Source organism: Prionailurus bengalensis, chromosome A3 (genome assembly GCF_016509475.1).
Source record: "Prionailurus bengalensis isolate Pbe53 chromosome A3, Fcat_Pben_1.1_paternal_pri, whole genome shotgun sequence".
Classification (NCBI taxonomy): Eukaryota; Metazoa; Chordata; class Mammalia; order Carnivora; family Felidae; genus Prionailurus; species Prionailurus bengalensis.
In genome coordinates, this window is record NC_057354.1 from 119,730,748 (window position 1) to 119,752,980 (window position 22,233).

Genomic DNA, 22,233 nt, shown 5'->3' on the forward strand with positions numbered 1-22,233 from the left:
AGAGCCTGTAAGTCTTTGGGTTTCATATACTTCAGATGGTCACTGGGACTGGTCTACTAAAGTGAATGAGTTAACAGAAAAATCAATCTCAAGCTATGTTTTTTTTCCCTATAGTACGTACACTGGATTGGCAATGGCATTTTCTTTTTTACTATTTTAGAGACAGAGAGAGAAAATGCAAGTGAGCAGAAAAGAGTGGCAGAGGGAGGGAAGGAGGGGGAGAGAGAGAGAAAGAGAGAATTCTATGTAGGCTCCATACTCAGTGTGGAGCCCAATGCTCAATCCTACGACCCTGGGGTCACGACCTGAGCCAGAGGCAAGAGCTGATGCTCAACTAAGCCACCCAGGCGTGCCTATAAGTATTCATTTGATTTTTTACAAAATATATATCTAGTATGTAAATTTTTAAAAGCCACTAGAAATAGAAACGGACTTTAACATCAACTGAAATCTAAACTTTTCTTACTTTGTGATTATAGGATTAAAGAGGATAAAAAGGTAAAAAACAAAACACCATTATTTCCAGATCTTTCCACTAATGTCCTTTTTCTGTTTCAAATCCAACCCACGATACCATAGTACATTTGTCATGTCTCCCTAGCTTCCTCTGGTCTGAGTTTCTCCGTATTCTCTTTTTTGTGAACTTGATAGTTTTGAACACATTCTGTATAGATGTCCCTCAGTTTGTGTTGCATGTTTTTTTTATGACCCAACTGGGCTAATGGGTATTTGGAAAGAATACCCCTGAAGTGAAGTGCCCCTTTGATCACATTATGCCGGAAGTATGTGGTATCTACATGCCAGCACTGATGTTAACCTTGGCCACTTAGTGAAATTAGTGCTTGCCATGTTTCTCCACTGTAAAGATGCCTTGTTTTCCCTTCTCATACTCTATTTGCTGGAGTTGAGACATGAAGTCCAGCCCACACTCAACCGAGGACGGACATGTCCCACTTCCTGGAGCACAGAGTCTACACATATTATTTGGAATTCTTCTGTATGAAAGACCTCTTTTCTCTTCCCCTGTTTTAGAAAACATTTTTATCTCATACGTAGGCATCTCAGAAACAGACTTAAGTTTTGCCTGTTTTTGAACCTGTCCTGTCAATGAACATTTGTTATTTATAATATTTTGCTATTAGAGAGCAATGGTGCTATGCACTCTCTTGCACGCGTCTCCTGGCACTCCTGTGCTGGGTCACAGACCGTGTGTCCTATTCAAATGTGCAAGATGCCAAGCTGTTTTCCAAGTGGTTCATATCAATTTGTATTCTCACCAGCGGTGTGTGATCGTTCCTATTGTTCCACATCCTCATCAACACCTGATATTGAGTCTTCATTTTTCCTGATGGGTATAAAAGAATAGCTCATTATGATCCTAATTTGATTTTTCATTACTAATGAGCCTCTTTTCATGTTTATTCTCCATTTCTACATTATATTATAAAAAATGCCGGTTCATATCTTTTGCCCATTATTTTGTAAGTCATCTTTCTTCTTTCTGATGTACGGGAATTCTTCATATAACCTGGATCCCTTGAAAGATAGATCTATATCAGGGTGACATAGATCGTGAGAGAGAGAGAGACGTATCTCCTTTGTAGGATGTATCTGTATCTTTGTCCCTTTTGTGGTTTGTCTTTCCATTCTGTCACATAAACAAAAGTTCTTATTTCAACATAGGCATTTTTTTTTTAAGGTTTATTTTTGAGAGAGACAGAGCGCAAACGGCGGGCAGGCGGGGGGGAGGGGCGGCAAAGAGAGAGAAGGAGACAGAACCCGCAGCAGGTTCCAGCCTGGTGCTGTCAGCAGAGCCCAGCGTGGGGCTCGAACCCATGAACTGTGAGACCATCACTTGAGCCAAAGTCGGACACTTAACTAACTGAGCCCCCCAGGCACCCCTCTTTTAAAAAGGTTTTTAATGTTTTTATTTATAAAATTTCTTTACACTTGACTTAAATCGTGGCAGAGACATCTCCGAACAGTGAAATAAATTTACCCCCAAGGAGCAATGGGGAAAAAAGTGTTATTCTAAAACGGGTTTTTGTTTTTGTTTTTTAACATTTATTTATTTTTGAGAGACAGAGCATGAGCAGGGGAGGGGCAGAGAGAGAGGGAGACACAGAATCAGAAGCAGCCTCCAGGGTCTGAGCTGTCAGCACAGAGTCCAACACGGGGCTCGAACCCAACGAACCGTGGGATCGTGACCTGAGCGGAAGTCGGATGCGCAACCAAATGAGCCACCCAGGAGCCCCAAAAAGGTGTTATTCTAAAGCAGGACCCTCTTTATACCCCTAGCAGCCACATGACTGACTAAAATGGCTAAAAGTTACAAATGAGTAATTAAAGGCAAAATCTGCCCCCAAGCCAAGGGAACCACCCTTTACCTCTGGTAAAAACTAAGGCAAACAGTTCTTCAATACTCCCTCACTTTATTAAGTGTAACAGGGTACTTACATATCTAAACATTTACTGTAAGTTTTCAGTGACATTTAAACTCTGAATTACCTTTCCATAATTAAGTTTCTTTAGGCACATTGGTTTGTATTTTATAGAAAACACACATCTTTAGGTCACAAATAGGAAGGAGTATACTTTGCAAATGTTACAAAGATGATTCCAAATCTCAGAAAACCTCTCTCCTGAACTGCAACCACTCATTTAAGTATTTAATGAAAATAGAGCCCCCAAACAGCTGTTTAAACATAACACTGAGAGATTCTGCTGATTAAGAAATCCCTGAAAGAGTAGTAAGCCGTGATTACTGGAAAGCTCAGAATACTAGCAAGGCTTAATTGCAAAGTATTGAACAGAAGGCCACAAATTGTCTTTTCCTAAGAGGAGATAGGAACTAAGGATGTCAGTTAGTAATGCATTGGAATGGCATTGCCTAGTGCGAGTGTTGCGCAGAAACTCCAGGTCAGCTCTCCTTTATTATTTTGGATAAGCTTCCACTATCATCGCATGGCCCTGTAAAGGAGAAAAAAAAAGAGCTCCGTTAGAGCAACGGAAGGCAATGAATCCAGCCAGTCCTGAGGCAAGAGGGAACAATGGGAAAAGTACGGGCTTTGGAGTCCGATCCTGGGCCTGCCTTTCAAACACTGTGTGATCTTGTGTGTGTATGGGCAAGGGGAGTGTTGCCACTGGCATCTAGTGGGTAGAGATCCCGCTAAACATCCTACAACACGGAACACAACCCCCCCATAACAAATAATTATCTGGCCCCAAATGTTAATAGAGACAACGCTGAGACACTCTATATCCACAATGCGGGATTCCTCCTCTGGTCTCCCAGTCACATTTGCATCACTTATTTGGCTCTTGATGAAACAATGCCAAGTTTAATCTACTTTTTAATCATCTCCTCTCGCCTTCACCAGACTGTAAACTTCTAGAAGAAAGGTACTGGGTGGTATTCTTCATTCATCCACAAAAGCATCCGGTATTGGGTTTTACTCTGTGTGCTAGGTGAACAACCAGGGAGCACACACTAGAAACCACAAGACACTAACCCACGTGGGCTGCCCACCCCGCACGATACTGTGCCCTCGTTATCTCCCTCAGTTAAGCCTGGCACAGATGGTGGGGGGGGGGCTCCAGTCCTGACTATGGTTTTCTCTGGACACAGGTACACAGACTGAAAAGTGCTTTTCATCATGAAGTCTGAAATACTCTAGCCTACAAATAACTGACCCCTTGTTTCTTCAGTTTCTGAGACAGGTCATAAATAAAGGCTTTTAAATGCAAGATGTTTAAACTTTTATATAGCTTATTATTTATCTTGATCAGCAACAGAAAGTTTCTGTAATCTGGAAGAAAACCAGATCTGTTTCCCTCAGGACTGGGGACAAAAAGATTACAATCAGCCCTCCTTTTGGATTTTATTCCCAGAGTGAAATGTCATATGTAGCAGGTAGGAAGTTGTGTCTGTAATGCAAGTAAGGCCAATGAAACGAATCTGTAGAATAACAAATTCCCCCCAAATAAACAGCAATGTTATCCAGCAGTAAATTAATTTTCCAATTAAGGTATAATTCAGTTTTCAGGGAAGATAATTTACTTTTCGGAGAGATTTTATAAATATGACCTCAGGGTGACTAGATAAATGAGTAAAATTTTATCTAAAAAAAAATTTTTTTTTAAGTTTAAGACAGAGACAGTGCAACTGGGGGAGGAGCAGAGAGAGAAGTAGAGAGAGGATCCCTCTTCGCACTCAGCACAGAGGCCAATGTGGGGCTTGAACCCCCGAAACCATGAGATCATGACCTGAGCTGAAACCAAGAGTCAGACGCCTAACCGACTGAACCACTCAGGTGCCCCGGCTCTAATTTTTTTCTACACGCTTTTTGTATATAGAAACATAATGAGGATGTATTCCTTTTAAAATTAAAAAATATATATAAACATTATTTTAGGAATAGAAATAGCTCGAGTTTAAAAACTGTCTTCCTTCCAAAGTACTATCAAGAATTAAAGTTGTACCCTCCTCCCTCAAAATAGGCTGCTTTTTTTAGTTGTCTGTCATCAGAAATACTGCTCTAAGGATGTTTCAGAGTGAACCAAATGAAACGTGCTTGGAATGAGCTGGTTTGGTTTCCAAGAAAATGACTTTCCAGAAGCACCTCTGAAGCTGCTGTGACATACCTGCCCTCCGGCGGCACAGGCAGCCACCAAGCCATACTGGCCTCCCTCCTTCCGTAATCTGTTGGCAGCTGCCATGACCAACCGGCAGCCAGTAGCTCCAAATGGGTGTCCCAGGGACAGCGATCCACCCCAGTTGTTAAACTTCTCCAAAGGAGGTGACCCAACCTGGCTCCCACAAAAACAGACACAAATATAATGATGAGTTTACTTAAGGTTAAGAGTCAGGCCAGACTCCTAGCAAGAGGAAGGTAACAGAAATGGAGAAAATGACTAACTTGAGACACGTCATGTATTACTTTAAAGTAAAGAAGAAATTCTAGGTCAATTCTGAAAGCCACTGTCTATTTACCTTCACCTAACACCAGAACTGGAAGAACAAAAGACAAAATAGAATTTTACTTTCATTTTTTCTAAAGATTTCCAGGAACTATTTTCCAACTAAGAAATAAATACATTTAATAAAATAAAAAATTCTTCATAAAAAGGAATTGCTTTCCCCTTCATATTTTTATTAACAGCCCAAATATTACTGTGCTTTGGAAATTCAAGCATGCTTTTAATCACTTACCTTGGTTTTTCTACCCATGTAATTTTGTGCAAACCAATCAGAATCCATGGCTTTAAAATTAGCCAAAATCTGACCCTACAAGGGAAAGGACCTTGTTATTAATGTCCCTTGACATTAAAGTTGAGCAAATCTTTACATCAGTTTTCAGTGAAATCTTCCTAAGGGAACATTTGCTTCTTTTGAAGGGCCTCTAAGAGATCACAGCAAAAGGTATGTCTTCAAAACTGCACGACTGGATTCCCCCCACTTAACACCCCTTCCAACAGCATAGGTCAGTATTTCAAATATAAAGCTCTACTTGTGTTTTATAACACTATCATAAAACACACTTGGATCTCCCCAACACAATACATTTTTTATGATTACAGTCCTTTGATATGTATCTTTTAAGTGACTTACTGAGAACGCTTCATGAAATTCAAAAGCATCGATATCAGTCATTGTTAATCCTGCCCTTTCCAGAACTTTTGGAGTAGCGTAAGTTGGTCTAAAAAGAAAAAATAAGTAATGTGTTAAAACTTTAATTTTTTTTTTTCAAAAAATTTTTTTTTCAACGTTTATTTATTTTGGGGACAGAGAGAGACAGAGCATGAACGGGGGAGGGGCAGAGAGAGAGGGAGACACAGAATCGGAAACAGGCTCCAGGCTCTGAGCCATCAGCCCAGAGCCTGACGCGGGGCTCGAACTCACGGACCGTGAGATAGTGACCTGGCTGAAGTCGGACGCTTAACCGACTGCGCCACCCAGGCGCCCCAAAACTTTAATTTTTAACCTAAGAACTCCTTATTCTCCAAGGTGAGTTTTACATAAGGTATTATCATGCCCTCCACTCATTCACTGTTTCTGTACAAATATTAAGTATTGGGGACACGATACTGAACTAAACAGACATAGCCTCTGTCCTTACAAAGTTTACATTCTAGAGTCAGGGATATAGCTAATAAACAAACTATGAAAGAGAAGGGCAAACAAATAATGTGAAGAATTAGAAAAACACAGAGCTGTGAGGGATGGGAAGACAGTCTAAACACTAGGAGGCTTACATAAAAGGCCATTATAAAGACTATGTAGCAATATGAAAAAATGCTTATGACACCTTAATGAAAAAAGAATACATTATATATATATATGTAGAAATGTATATGAAAAAGGGAAAAAAAAATCCAAAACTGTAAAATAATATACCAACATAAAGGATTATTTTTAAGAATCCAGCACACAAAACAATTATGAACTCAGAACTTAATGTACTTTAAAATCTATATAATAAATGTGGGTAATCAAATACTTCTAATGATAGTCCTAGGATATTTCTACACTGTTACCTACCCAAGTAAAAGTTGATCTTTTGGATCCTGAGACACATACACAAAATCCCTAGGTAAAAAACAGAGGGGTTAGCTCCAGTAATAAAATAAAGAAACCGAGGTGGCCGTTTATTTGAACATTTACTTTACCTCAAATATGCCTTTGGCTTATAACCCATGGCCAGAGCTTTCTCCTCTGCCATTATCAGCATTGCAGATGCACCATCAGTCTGAAATGTTAAGCAGAACAATAACGTTAAATTCTTCAGCCTTTCTGGAAGTCTTTGTACAACCATTTTCTATGTAGTGTTCCTGAATCTATCAACTAATTACACTGTATACAGAGATTTTATAAAACAAAACTATTTTCATTTTATCCATAATTAATGGGCGACCCAAATACACACACTGACCCATTGTTTTAAGGAAGAGGGTAGAAAAACCTGTCCAAAAGTACCATCGTTATCAAAATGGACAAAGAGAATAGGTAACATGAGAAGTATGTATTCATAATAAACTTAAGCCAAAAGATTTTTGCTTTTGGCACAGAATGAGAAATCTTATGAATTAAAATAGTCTCTCATTTACTTACTTATTTTTACATTTTATGGACTGTTTCTGAACTTGTTTCCTGACTGTGGAAGGAAACACAGGCTTCGAGGTGATATGAAAGAAACAGGCAGGCAGCTGAGAACATTGGAACCATGGTCTTTCCTCTCTGGACACACCCCATATACTTCTTACCAACTGAGAAATCAAGTTGAGAGACAAAGAGCTACCACTGAAAAAAAGCCTTATACCATGACTAAAAGAAAGCTCAAAAAAAAAAAAAAAAAAATCCAGGGGCACCTAGGTGGTTCAGTTGTTTAAGTGTTCAACTTCAGCTCAGGTCATGATCTCATGGTTCATGAGTTTGAGCCTCACGTTGGGCTCTGTGCTGACAGCTGGAGCCTGCTTCGGATTCTGTGTCTCCCTTTCTCTTTGTCCCTCCCCTGCTCGCCCTCTTTCTCTCAAAAATAAACATTAAAAAGAAAAAACAAAAATCCAAAACCCACTACTTCGGAGTTTGCAACATAAGAACAATTTCTACCACATTCTATGATATTATTTTAACTTAGTAACCCTGAAGTCACGATGGAGCTACCTTACCACCAACAGAGAAGCCATAAGGTCTGGAAACAGTGGTGACCATACATAATAATGGTTTATGGACATTACATTAATATGTTCAATGTGCCATTGTGCAAAGTTACAATGAATGTGGTGCATCAACACATTGCCCAAAACCCACCTATCTGTGATGTGCTGCCTCTGATGATTTGCATTTCTGACTTCCAATGACTAAACCTGCCCCTTTAGCACACACCAGAAGTAATCAAGGAAGTTCAGATCTGGCAAGAGTATAGCCCACCCCATATGGCCCTATCATTCAATTTGGTGGTGGAAATGATTATCTAACCAGTCCTTCACCGCTCACGCCTAACAAGATGGTGGCGTACCATCCTGCTGGAATCATTCCAGGCACCCCTCCCCTAGCCCAAGAGTGGGCGTTAAGTAGTCACTTAACAAGGTCAAACATGTCAACATGTACCCATGTTACCCATGCGGGTAAGGAAGATACACTGTAAAAGAAATGCTGACCAGCTAGACTCTGTCCAGAGGACTATACCCCAAGGTGGTAGGAGAAAAGAAACCACATCTTATGAGCAGAAACAGAATCAAAGGGATGTTTAGTTAAGGAGGAGCCACAAAACAAGGAAGGATATGAAGCTATATGCTGATAAATAAAACCACCACCCCAAGAAATGAGGGTAGATATACTTATTCTATAGGTTTTATAGGAAAACGCTTATAGAAATTGCTTATAGTAACGTAATTGGGGACCAGTATAGAGCATCATTTTCTAACAAGCGGAGCTAAAAGATAACTTGTCACACTCTCTGCCTACTTTCCACATCTCATACAACTCCTCAAATTCACATCCTGTGCTCCAACCAAGCTTTTCCCCGAAGAAACCCTCGCTCTCATACCTCTTTGCTGTTCCCCTTGCCTAGAATGCATTTATTACACTTCTTGAACTGGCTTGTACCCTTCCTTCAAGATTTGCTGCTCAGATGCTACCTCCTCTATGGAGCCTCTCTGACTCCTCCCGTGTGCGTCTTCTCTGTTAGCCTGCGCTTACAACCTCCATCGCATCTTCTCCTGGCATTATCATCACTGGCCTTTCTACCCCCAGTGCCTAGGAGAGCTAATCAGAGCTTCCTGACCGGTTAAATGCCTGAAGTGAACAGCTTTTGTATCAGAATGGTGGCTAGATTAGGTGACTGTGAAGGCGTTAAAACTAGGCTTCTTTTTGTTTTTTTAATAATCCCATTTTAATATTTTTATAATGAATAACTTAGATGTTTACGCCTCTATAATACATATAAATAGATCTATTGTAGGCTTTTCTACTGAAAGGCCACAGATATAAAAGTCACTAGTAAACACATAGAGCACACATAGTTACCAGGAAAGAAGAATTTGCAGCCGTCACTGTGCCATAGGGCTTGATGAATGCAGGTTTTAGTTTGGCCATCTGCTCCAGAGATGAAGGACGAATGCCATTATCTTTGGTAACTGTATCTTTTCCTAAAAAAAAACATGAACTTTTTAACTCTAAAGAAGTACAAGCTTTATATATCTTCTCCAGAGAAATATGTTTTAGAAACTATAAGAACAAATGAAATGTAACCCATAGCTATTTACTAAAAAGAAAATCTTTTACAGTTATTAAGATGTCATCGAATCTTAATCAATACTTTGTTTTAGATTTTTTTTTTTTAAGTAATCTTTATCCCTAACCTGGGGCTTGAACCTACAACCCTGAGATCAAGAGTCGCATGCTCTACCAACTGAGCCAGTCAGGCACCCCTGAACTATATTTTTAAGACATCTGGGAAATAATCTAAATGATCTAACAAAAGGACACCCTACTTTCTTTCTTTTTTTTTTTAAAATGTTCATTTATTTTTCAGAGAGACAGAGTATGAGCGGGGAAGGGGCAGAGAGAGGGAGACACAGAATCCGAAGCAGGCTCCAGGCTCTGAGCTGTCAGCACAGAGCCCGATGCGGGGCTCGAACTCACGCACCGTGAGATCACGACCTGAGCTGAAGTTGGACGTTTAACCGACTAAGCCACCCAGGTGCCCAGGACACCCTACTTTCTTAAGGTATTTATTCACATTTGGCTATTCTTCTATTCAGAAATCAGATGAATGAAGAATTTTTAAATGGGCATCTACATAAAAAATAAATACAGCAGGAAGACCTAAAAGCAGACTCTTATGAGACTTCTCTTTAAAATGTTGTGGAGCACCTGGGTGGCTCAACTGGTTAAATGTCTGACTCTTGGTTTCGGCTCAGGTCATGCTCACAGTTGTGAGATCAAGCCCCACCCCTTGCACTCTTCTGCACTGGCAGTGCAGAGCCTGCTTGGGATTCATTGTCTCCTTCCCTCCCCCTCTCTCTCTCCCCCTCCGCCCCCACCCCCACTTGTGCACATGCTCTGTCAAAATAAATAAACATTTAAAAAAATAAAATATTGACCTATTACAACGTAAATCGAACCTTGAGTCCATGTTTAAAAGTGAGTGTTCTGGAAACAGAACCAACATACTTACTGAGAAGTCATTTGGGGCTTTTGGAGCTTCAGAAGCAATTCAGAACTCTCAGAACTCCCTAACAGGTGGCATGAAGCATCCTCCTTTATAAAGCTGAGGAAACCATTTTACCTGGTACTTTGAAGGGCACAACATCAGACAGGAGTCCTTCATCCTGGGCCTTCTTGGCCAGGCTGTGAGAGCGCAGCGCGTACTCATCCTGGTCCAGTCGAGAAACAGCAAAGGCAGCGGCCAGTCGGTCTGCAGAGTGGCCCATGGTCTCACTGGTGGAGAACTCGGCCACCGCAGGGAGCTGGGGAAGGGAACGTACAGGATCAGGTACGCTGTCAACAGGTGTTATACCATGCCCAGGGTTATCTGGGAAAGTCAAGACCCAGACAGGAGAAGCTTTTTGTGAGCAGGGCGTCTCTCAGGAGGGCTTACAAATTCAAATTTTCTAAGCACCATCTTTTTTCCCCATCTTGAGCAAATAATTAACCTTTCCCTGTAACTAATAGAATCTACAAATGAGCATAACCGACCGTATAACTAATTATGTATCTTTGCAGTGGGATGCTTTGGAAGCACAGGTCTTTACATAAGAGGTCCCAAGTCTTACCTCAGGTGACAGGAAATTCAATCTGAATTTAGAGATTAAAGACAGCCGCTGACCCAGAGTCTTGGCCTTATTGAGATCAAGCAACATCTTCCTCATTTTCCTTGAATGACGAATAGGGACATCAGACATTAACTCTACACCACCTGCCACGACCACATCGCACTGCCCGGAGGCGATCAAGCCAACACCTACAGGGCACAGGTTACAGGAACATGAACATCTTTTGCAGAAATTAACAGACCACTGATAATTGAAGCTTCTTGATTAAATTCCTGTTGTACGACAGTTATCAGCGTTCTATAACATGTGTAATTACGATTTTAACTTTTTCAGAGGGATTAAGATAATTTTTTTGAATGACTAAAACTGTATTCAATGCGCTAGAGAAAAACAAGTTTCATTCAGTCCATATGGACAACAGCTTCTGGAAATATCCACTGGACCAACCCTCAAATCAGTCTAAACCAGAACATTCTGCATATTTTACAAACTCCCAGCTTTAGTTTTCAGAAAGATTTTTATCCCTACAACAGGAATTTTTACAAGCTAGAGAAAGTCTAGCTTTTGAAGATGTAAGGCAGCCCCTGCTCCTCTTTCTGGCCACTGGCGAGTATTTTGTTGCTCTGTCTGGAAGTTGTCACATGCTTCACAGAGTGGTGAATGCCCCCAATCACAGCCTGTGGCATCATTTTCTGCCACTCATGAGGCAGGCTGCAACGTGGCCTTGATGTTACTAAAAGAGCACAGTCATCTTTCAGGTTTCGGTCTTTTCACAACAGGCACTGCCACTGCAAAATGTCCCACTATTTTGCTAGAGTTTGTCAGGAGAATTTGTAACTAATTATTAAAATTCCACAGGTGTGGGGAGAAAGCAGAGGAAAGAGTCTGTACTTCTTACACAGTGATTTATCACTTGGGCCACAACCTTCATGGGGGTGTATTAGACTCCCCTAACTTAACCATTTTTTTTTCTAATTTTTTTTTTTAATGTTTATTTATTTTTGAGAGGAGAGGGGAGCAGAGAGAGAGAGAGAGACAGGGAGACAAAGAATCTGAAGCAGGCTGCAGGCTCTGAGCTGTCAGCACAGAGCCCAATGCAAGGCCTAAACCCATGGACCGTGAGATCATGACCTGAGCCAAAGTCAGATGCTTAACTGACTGAGCCACCCAGTCATCCTGGGATTCACCTGACTTTAAAACCCAACAGGTTAGGGGCGCCTGGGTGGCTCAGTCGGTTAAGCAGCTGACTTCGGCTCAGGTCATGATTTCACGGTCCATGAGTTCGAGCCCCGCGTCGGGCTCTGTGCTGACAGCTCAGAGCCTGGAGCCTGTTTCAGATTCTGTGTCTCCTTCTCTCTGACCCTCCCCCGTTCATGCTCTGTCTCTATCTGTCTCAAAAATAAATAAACGTTAAAAAAAATTAAAAAAAAAAAAATAAAACCCAACAGGTTATAAATTATTCATGGCTCAAATTCAGAAGCACCCTCCTAGAGACATACTTCTCCAGCTGATAATCCCTGCTGTGGCCAGCCACATTACTGATGGAGAAACTACATGAATGGTTGTGTCCCTCAGGCATAGACAGCAAGAAAAGATGAGAACTACTTCAAAAATCGAAATGTTAAATATAACCTTATTTTTGAAAAATGACAAATTCAGAGATCTCTGCTGATCATATACTTTTGTTAAGAGTACTTTTTTTTATGATCGCATAAACGACCAAGGAGAATTAACATGTACCTTCTGCTTTCAAGTAAACATACCTGTGGTCATGGCTTGGTTGGCAGAGATGCAAGCCATGGTGACAGTGTGAGCAGGAGTCTTGTCAGAGAAGCCAGCTCCCAGGGCAGCCTTCAGGAAATACAGGAACGAAACGGTCACTTCTAAAGGAAGCATTACGTGGAAATGATGTCATGTGAGCACCACTTCTCCGTGTGGTGAATCAGGAAAGGGTTTGAGGTTAATACTCTACAGAGTAACATTCAGAATGAAATTAGGCGAAATGGCCCACTCATTTTTCATCTAGCCATTAACCGACAAGCGCTTGACGAAATTCTTGGTAGCCGGTTTCCAGTGTGGTCAACAGGCTACAGGTCACCTAATTCCTTAGCAATGCTGTGCTCTGGGCCTTTGAGAATATCAATACATAACTGGATTTTAATCTAAATTTCCAAATAACCTTAAAGTAAACCTTTCAAATCTACCTGGTGGAAGGATGAAATAGATCATGGAGTAAGATCCTCACGATCTGTGTTCCTGCACTTGAAAGGCTTGGTGGCAAAGCAAAAGTTACCAAAGCAGAAAGTGATTTCTAAAGAACCAACCACTCCCCTAACAGCCTTCCCACTCAGGTCCCTGCCTGCTCTCCACTCATTCCTCCCACTGCTAGTCTGTCTCTCTTTGTGACTGCCACAGAATTCAGACAGCACCCTGAAGACCCAATGCAAAGGCGACTTGGAAAACTTACCATTAAGGAGGAGTTCAAGTTGATGAAACAAACTTTGCAAAAGTGCCTAAGCCCCAAGTAAGCATCTTTGAAATAAGGTCAGACCAGCTAACCAACTGGAAAAAGACAAACCTGTCCAGGATGATGACACAATAGTTGCTTCAAAAGAGAACAATTTGAGGGGTCTTGACAAGAACTGAGGCCCTCCAGGGGCGCCTGGGTGGCCCAGTCGGTTGTGTACCCAACTTCAGCTCAGGTCATGATCTCGCAGTTTCTGAGTTCGAGCCCCGCATCAGGCTCTGTGCTGACAGCTGGGAGCCTGGAGCCTGCTTCGGATTCTGTGTCTCCCTCTCTCTCTGCCCCTCCCCTGCTTGTGCTCTGTCTCTGTCTCTCAAAAATGAATAAATGTAAAAAAAATTAAAAAAAAAGGGGCGCCTGGGTGGCGCAGTCGGTTAAGCGTCCGACTTCAGCCAGGTCACGATCTTGCGGTCCGGGAGTTCGAGCCCCACGTTAGGCTCTGGGCTGATGGCTCAGAGCCTGGAGCCTGTTTCCGATTCTGTGTGTCCCTCTCTCTCTGCCCCTCCCCCGTTCATGCTCTGTCTCTCTCTGTCCCAAAAATAAAAATAAACGTTGAAAAAAAAAAATTAAAAAAAAATTAAAAAACAAAAAAAGAACTGAGGCCCTCCATTAATCTTGCAAAATGGCCTCTATCTCTATGGCACAGTAAACGTTACACATAACATGAAGACACCTATTATTTTAATACTTATTGGGGAAAATAATGCTGCCAAAAAAAAATCAATGTCTGATCCCATGTTTGCTTAAGAATTAATGCATAGATACAATAACAAAATATTTCATAACATTAAAGTTACGTTTTAAAAATAATGCTCTCACTATCCCCCCACCAGCCACCACCACCACTATTTAACTATGAGATTCTGGTTCCCATGAGGGGAATTCTTTTTTAGTGGCCCTTTTCTGAAACTATTTAACTATGTTCAGAATACAAGATCTCCTGTAATTTGGTGAAATAAACCTGTTTCCAAAGTCGAGATGAAGGAGGCTGAATGTATCTTAAATAAGTTTTACTTTTTTAAAGTTTATTTAGAGAGAGAGAGAGAGCCCGCGCATGGGAGCGCCTGAGGACGCATGAGAGTGGGGGAGGGGCAGAGAAAGAATCTCAAGCAGGCTCCACACTGTCAGTGTGGAGCCCGACATGGGGCTCAAACTCAAACACCGTGAGATCATGACCTGAGCTGAAACCAAGAGCCGGCCGCTTAACCAACTGAGCCACCCAGGCGCCCCGCTTTTATATTTACACTACCCATGTATCATCATCTGTAGAAACAGAAGTACGTCATAGTACATAGTACATACAGTATAACCTTATTCTGGTCTTTCCAGGTAGACTTGATACTCAGTGCCCAACCTACTCTGCTGAAAACTACACCCTGGCAACGGCACGTCAGCCTCTCAATGCAGACCAATTCAAAAAAGGAAGAAAGAAGCAAATCTCCAGGGGCCAAGGGAGGAGAGCACACCAGTGGGGCAAGTGTAAAGGGCACTCAGGTTGTATGGCCCAATCCTCATAAGGTCCTTTCTAGCACGTATCCCACCCTTGGCCCCAGCTGACTCTCAGCCCTGAAAGAGCTTTAAATAGAAGTGGTTTCTGGGGAACCTTGTCCACATGCTTCTATTTAAAGCTTGAACAGCTCTCAAGGCACGCTTAGGCTCTAGATAGCACACTAAGAGAAAAGGAGGAAGACGCCTCTTAGACAAGGAGGAGAGCAGGGAAATCTGCAGAGGCCTTTCACTAAAGTCAGGTTCATGGGAACTCAGCAACAGAAGTCTTTAGCATTTCCCATAAACATGACGAATACAGACAACAGGTCCTTCAAAAGCTCCCTAGTTGGAAGGTACATTAGCTTTTAGGTTACAATACAACTACGGAGAGACATCCTCATAACATCCTCCCCCAGGGCAACCTTCCCCTGGAGTGAATGCCCCTGGTATTGGTACAGGGCAGGGAGAGGCAACTACCACACGTCAATTCATAGCTGCGATTTGCACATGGATGTAAAATTTTCTGACAGAATTTAGGGAAAAACATTATGGCTTCAAGTATTAGAACGGAAATACTGAAAAAACTGAAACGCTTGGTTGTTTTCAAGTGCTCTTATAAGAGCCACTTTGCTTTTTGCAGAATATAAAAGTTGCAAATGTATTATGACTAGCTTGACGCAGTCGTAAGATTGTCGTATTCGACCCAGTCAGAAACGTGAAAGCCCAGGGAAAAACCAAAATAATCAGGAAGGGAAAAAAAACATTTTCTGTTCATAATTTTTTTTCTGCCTCCCTAACATCCTACAGTTGATTCTGTGGGCTTAAGTAACAGCAGATGTTCAGCAATATTAGCATTTACTGGCAGGTAAAAATGTGGGGCAGAACCAATACTTCCGGCCCTGCTCATGTCCCCTCCTGGCTGATAGTGATGGAAATTATTGCTCCCACAACTGTACTGAACACAGAGATATGGCAGGCACAAAGCTAGAAATAAAGAAAATGCTTAACACACTGAAATGTGCTTTGGAGCCAACTTTATCCAAATAATCACTTTCAAATTGAAACAAAGCCCAGAAGATGTGTTTGGACTCTTTACCAGGAAATGCCTGTGTGACGTGTCACACAAGTTTTAAGGTCTGTTATAATCTCAGTTGCCACCAGTGAACACTACCTGGAGCTATGCCAACTAGGGTAAAGGTAAACTCCTATGAGATGGTTTTAAACACACACCCTATGTGTCATGTAGTTAATGGGAACAAATGAATCAGCAATGCAACCTCCAACAAAAACCATGTTGTGAAATAAGTTCTTTGCACAGTGTTGAAATTTTGAGTTAATTAGTAGCCACCGTAACATTATCAAGGTCACATCACCCATACTTCCCTACGATCTCTATTATCCTAAGGGATAGAAAAATGAACATATCGCAAAGCAGCTCAAATAATTGATTTGACTTATAGTATGAATATACACCAGTACAGGGCAAGTCATTTGGTTTATACTATAATTCTCTCAAACATTAAATAACATTCATTATTCAAATTGTAAAATCACATTTTAAGTCAAATATAACCTTACTTAAAACTTTTTAATAACTTTTGAAGAATAATTCTGTTCACTGAAATTCAATCGATTCTCCTATCAATCTCTCGGAACAACATGAAGTTCGTTTTACTCACCTCTCTAGCCACATTGCTAGTCTTCACTTCCTGTATAACTGTGCCAAAGATGATATAATCAACAACATCCTTCGGGACATTGGTCCGATGCAGCAAACCCCTGAGAGAAGTCCAAAGCAATAAAAACCGAGACAGTGCCGCAGGTCATCACATAAAACATTGTAATTCTTTTAAAATGACAAGCTAAATAGGAAGAACCAAAAATCATTTTGAGGGGTGCCTGCGTGGCTCAGTTGGTTGAGCGTCTGACTTTGGCTCAGGTCATGATCTCGTGGTTCATGGGTTCAAGCCCCGCCATCGGGCTCACTGCTGTCAGTGTGGAGTCCACTTTAGATTCTCTGTCCCCTTTCTCTCTCTGCCCCTCCCCATTTGCACGCATTCTCTCAAAAATAAAACATTAAATAATTTAGAAAAAGATAAAGCAGATACATAAATATAGTAATGTTAATAGGAACCAAAGTTTCAGTCAAAAGAGAAAAGAGAGACAAGTATAAAATCAAAGAGATGAAATAAAATCCCAGGTATATTAAATTTAAATTTGGAGTACCAATATAAACCCATAATTGAAGCTATACATTTGTCTAGTTTTACCCACTGATAGAGACTAGAAGCAGTCATATTCCAATAGGAAAGGAAGGAGTCAATCTTTTGGGTTTTTTTTAAATGTTTATTTTATTTTTGAGAGAGAGCGCAAGCAGGGGAGGGGCAGAGAGAGAGGGAGACACAGAATCCGAAGCAGGCTCCAGGCTCTGAGCTGTCAGCACAGAGCCCGACGCAGGGCCCAAACTCATGAACTCTGAGATCATGACCTGAGCCGAAGTCGGACGCCCAACCGACTGAGCCACCCAAGCGCCCCAGGAATGAGCCAATCTTGAACTCAGACTTGGTTCTTTTTTTTTTTTTTTTCAGACTTGGTTTCTAAATGCCATTCCCCACTAAAGGAATCAGCTTACTTTTTTTTTTTTTTGAAGATTTTATTTTGTTTTTTAAGTTTACCTATTTGAGAGAGTGGGGGACAAGGAAGAGAGAGAAGAGAGAGAAGAGAGAAAGAGAGAAAGAGAGAAAGAGGAGAGAGAGGGAGAGGGAGAGAGAGAGAGAGAGAGAGAGAGAGAGAGAGAATCCCAAGCAGCTTCCCTGGTGTCAGTCTAGAGCCCGAGGCAGGGCTTGATCTCATGAACCATGAGATCATGACCTGAGCCTAAACCAAGAGTCGGGCACTTAACTGACCGAGCCTCCCAGGTGCCTAAATATTTTATTTTTAATTAATCTCTCCACCCAACACTGGGCTCAAACTTACTTACAACCCTGAGATCAAGAGTCACATGCTCTACCAACTGAGCCAGCCAGGTGCCCCAGGAATAAGCTTTTTAAAAAAAATGACAGAGGCTAGGTCTAAGGCAAGACAAGTACAAAGTAAATCTCACTGATCTTTTTTGTGCCAAAAATAAGAAAGTACTTAAAGACTAACGGGATATCAAAAACAGGAACATGGGTGTACACATATGTCAAAGTTCATCATACTATACACTTAAATCTGTGCATTTTATTATACTCAAGTCATACCTCAGAAAATAACATTATGCTAAAAAACAAAGGGACATAAGAACTTGGGGGTGCCTGGTTGGCTCAATTAGTAGAGCATGCGACTCTTGATCTCAGAGTCGTGAGTTTAAGCCCCACAATGGGTGGAGAGCTAACTTAAAAAAAAAAAAAAAAGATGGGGCGCCTGGGTGGCGCAGTCGGTTAGGCGTCCGACTTCAACCAGGTCACGATCTCGCGGTCCGTGAGTTCGAGCCCCGTGTCGGGCTCTGGGCTGATGGCTCAGAGCCTGGAGCCTGTTTCCGATTCTGTGTCTCCCTCTCTCTCTGCCCCTCCCCCGTTCATGCTCTGTCTCTCTCTGTCCCAAAAATAAATAAAAAACGTTGAAAAAACAAAAAAAACAAAAAAAACAAAAAAAAAACAAAACAACTTGACAGGAGCTCCCACAGATAAAATGCGTGAGCTTCAAAAAGAATATTGACTAACCTTAGCTATGACACAGTAAGTATAATGGGGCACCTGGCTGGCTCAGTCAGTGGAGCATTCGACTCTTGATTTTGGGGGTGTAAGTCTGAGCCCTATGTTGGGTATAGAGCTCACTTAAAAATAAAAAAAATCTTTTTAAATGGTTATATATTTTATTTTTTGAGAGAGAGAGGAAGGGTGGGGCAAAGAGAGAGGGAGACAGAATCCCAAGCAGGCTCCACACCGTCAGTGCAGAGCCCGTCGCAGGGCTCAAACTCATGAACTGTGAGACCGTGACCTGAACCAAAATCAAGAGTCAGATGCCCAACTGACTGAGTCACCCAGGCAGTCCAAAAATAAAATCTTCAAAAAAACACAGTAAGTAAAAATTCGTAAGTCTTAAAACAAAGAAAAGCTGTTCTTTACAGAAAATACCAGCCGATAAATGTAGGAGGAATAACAAAATTAGAAAAATCATAAATTTGTAATGTAATAAAACTGATTCAGGCAAAACTGTCAATGAATGCTAAAAACCATCTGGTGAAAGACCGTTGGGGAATGGGCTAGTCACACGGTGCTATGATACCACTTTACAGATTACTAATTGCAAAAGAAAAAAATGTACCTTTATAATCAAAAGACCTGGTAGTCTGACCATGACTGAGTGGTTAGATTTAGTATCACATATCATGTGCCTCCTGACATGACAGAATACCACGTGCGTAAACCCATAAAGCATTCTTCCCAAATACTGTTTAACCTGAAACTAATCAAGCCTCTAGAACGCATCTCCAGTTTACAGGAAATTCATAAGGGAAGTTAAATATCACCATGAAGAAACATCGAGAATACGGGACATTCCATCAAACAGGTGGCCTAGAGTTTTCAAAAGTCCCTGTCCTTTGGGGCGCGAGAATGTTGGGGGAGAAAGAAAATGTTCTAAACTGAAGAGACGAAAAGAGACCTATCCATTTGTAATATGAACCTCGACTGCGTCCTGGTTTGGGGGCAAAAAAAAAAACTAATGAAAGAAAAGACATTCTTGGAACAATTATGGGGGAATTGACTATGAACTGAACATTACTAGTTATGGAATCACTGTTACTGTTTTAGCTGTAGTAACAACATCCTGGAGGTCCTTATGCTCAGGAGATAAACACTTGAAGTATTTAGGGCTGAAGTTTCAAGATGTCTGCAACTCACTGTCAAATGCTTTATTAAACTATATAGACATGGCCAAATGGTTAACAATTATTAAATCTAGGTGGGAGGTATTTAGGTGCTCACTATATTATACTTTAAATTTTATTGTACACTTGACAGTTTTTAAAACAAGAAGTTGTGGAAAAACTTGCAAAGCACCAGTCTGGGATCATAATCAGAAATAGGACGGGGCGCCTGGGTGGCTCAGTTGGTTAAGTGGCCAGCTTATAAGTGGCTCAGGTCATGATCTCACGGTCCGTAGGTTCGAGCCCCACGTCAGGCTCTGTGCTGACAGCTCAGGGCCTGGAGCCTGTTTCAGATTCTGTGTCTCCCTCTCTCTGCCCCTCCCCTGTTCATGCTCTGTCTCTCTCTGTCTCAAAAATAAAACATTAAAAAACAATAAAAAATAAATAAAAAATAAAAAATAAAAGAAATAGGAAAACAAGGGGTAACCGGGTGGCTCAGTTGCTTAACCATCCATCCGACTTCAGCTCAGGTCATGATCTCACGGTTCGCTGAGCTTGACTCCATGTCGGGCTCTGTGCTGACAGCTGGGAGCCTAGAGCCTGCTTCAGATTCTGTGCCTCCCTCTGTCTCTGCCTGAGCGCCCCCGCCCCCCCCCCGCCACCCCCATCCCACTCGCATTCTGTCTCAAAAATGAACACTAAAAACATTTTTTTTAATGGAAAAATAAGCTAGTTTTAGGGAAAAGATAATTTTTATTTTTCAATTTTTGTTTTTTTTTTTTTGAGTAGGCTCCATACCCAATGTGGGGTTCAAACTCACAACACTGAGATCAAGAGTCACGTGCTCTACTGAGTCCAGGCACCCTGGTAAGTTTTATTTTTGATACACTGCACTTGGAAGTGTCTAAGGGCTCAAGTTTAGAGATTTGGGAACCCTCCACATAACAAAATAAAGATTAAGTAGATGAGATTTTTTTTAAGGAAAAGCATGCATACATAGAAATGCAATGCTGTAAGAACTAAAACTTGTGAAATACTTGTAGGAAAGTTAAAAAGATCCAGTTTTTTATTTTTTTTATTTTATTTATTTTTTTCTTTTAATTTTTTTTTTTCAACGTTTATTTATTTTTTGGGGGACAGAGAGAGACAGAGCATGAACGGGGGAGGGGCAGAGAGAGATGGAGACACAGAATCGGAAACAGGCTCCAGGCTCTGAGCCATCAGCCCAGAGCCCGACACGGGGCTCGAACTCACGGACTGCGAGATCGTGACCTGGCTGAAGTCGGACGCTTAACCGACTGCGCCACCCAGGCGCCCCAAAAGATCCAGTTTTTTAAAGTAGGGAAAAATCATTCAGAAGATGGAAGGAAAATCTTAAAGGCATAATATGAATAAGTCAAAGGAAGACGGGGTCAAGTACAGCTGACAGGTCAATGCTAGAGAATACAAAGAGACCAAGGCCTGGGAAAAGGCCTGGGGAAAGGCCTGTGCATTTAGTGACCACAAAAGCCATTATAGAGAGAAGCTCCCGAAAGTATGGTTACTGAAGAACAGTAGGAATGGAAATAATTATTATGAGATTCAAGGAAATGAATGGTAAGAAAAGAGAAGCAACTGCTGCTTTCATTCATTTTTAAAGTCTGGCAGGAAGAGAAGAAAAAGAATCAGATGGGCAGAAATGTCACCTGAGGGTTTTTTCAAACTAGAAGAGACCTGTGGCTGGTTTCTGAAGACACAGAAACAAGGCACTGATGAAAAATGAATGAGGTGATGCTTCACATGCTACTCCTACTGCAGAAACAGCCACACATTGTAGGACTTTCACCAAATTACTCACCTGGCTCAATCTCCTGTAACCATACCTAATTTTACATTCTTACTTGGCTTACATATGGATCTTCAAGTCTCATTCTAGGCTTCTTTGTAGATAAATATTAGCTCCCATCTAAAACAATCATCAGGGGGGCGCCTGGATGGCGCAGTCGGTTAAGCGTCCGACTTCAGCCAGGTCACAATCTCGCGGTCCGTGAGTTCGAGCCCCGCATCGGGCTCTGGGCTGATGGCTCAGAGCCTGGAGCCTGTTTCCGATTCTGTGTCTCCCTCTCTCTCTCTGCCCCTCCCCCATTCATGCTCTGTCTCTCTCTGTCCCAAAAATAAAAAAAAATAAAAAAATAAAAAATAAAATAAAAAATAAAAAATAAATAAAAAATAAAAAATAAAATAAAAAAAATAATTAAAAAAAAATAATAAAATAAAACAATCATCAGGGGCGCCTGGGTGGTTCAGTTGGTTAAGTGTCTGACTTAGTCGGCTCAGGTCATGATCTCCCAGTTTGTAAGTTCGAGCCCCATGTCGGGCTCTGCGCTGACAGCTCAGAGCCTGGAGCGTGCTTCTGATTCTGTGTCTCCCTCTCTCTGCCTCTCCCCCGCTTACATTCTGTGTCTCTTTCTCTCAAAATAAATAAATAAAATAAAATAAAATAATCACCAAATACATACATTGTATTTGCACTGATCGGTTATAACTAGCTACCTAGCTACAGTGCTCGTGAAGGAATACTGTCACACTAAGAAACTGTTTGTCAAGCCCG

The 22,233-nt window shown here is 41.4% G+C and overlaps 1 protein-coding gene across 2 annotated transcripts in view; it reads right to left on the reverse strand.

The window, feature by feature from the left end:
* Window positions 1-1,902: 1,902 nt before the first annotated feature.
* The window catches only part of HADHB (hydroxyacyl-CoA dehydrogenase trifunctional multienzyme complex subunit beta), a 41,579-nt gene continuing 21,248 nt past the window's right edge, over window positions 1,903-22,233 (reverse strand). For both annotated transcript variants that reach the window (XM_043604363.1, XM_043604362.1), the window contains exons 6-16: window positions 16,471-16,570; window positions 12,543-12,630; window positions 10,780-10,967; window positions 10,293-10,473; window positions 9,029-9,150; window positions 6,670-6,749; window positions 6,542-6,589; window positions 5,612-5,699; window positions 5,213-5,287; window positions 4,645-4,809; window positions 1,903-2,970 (exon numbers count right to left, since the gene is read on the reverse strand). In XM_043604363.1, coding sequence (XP_043460298.1) covers window positions 2,935-2,970; window positions 4,645-4,809; window positions 5,213-5,287; window positions 5,612-5,699; window positions 6,542-6,589; window positions 6,670-6,749; window positions 9,029-9,150; window positions 10,293-10,473; window positions 10,780-10,967; window positions 12,543-12,630; window positions 16,471-16,570 — 1,171 coding nt within the window. In that variant the 3' untranslated portion in view covers window positions 1,903-2,934. The remainder of the gene's footprint in view (window positions 2,971-4,644; window positions 4,810-5,212; window positions 5,288-5,611; window positions 5,700-6,541; window positions 6,590-6,669; window positions 6,750-9,028; window positions 9,151-10,292; window positions 10,474-10,779; window positions 10,968-12,542; window positions 12,631-16,470; window positions 16,571-22,233) is intronic.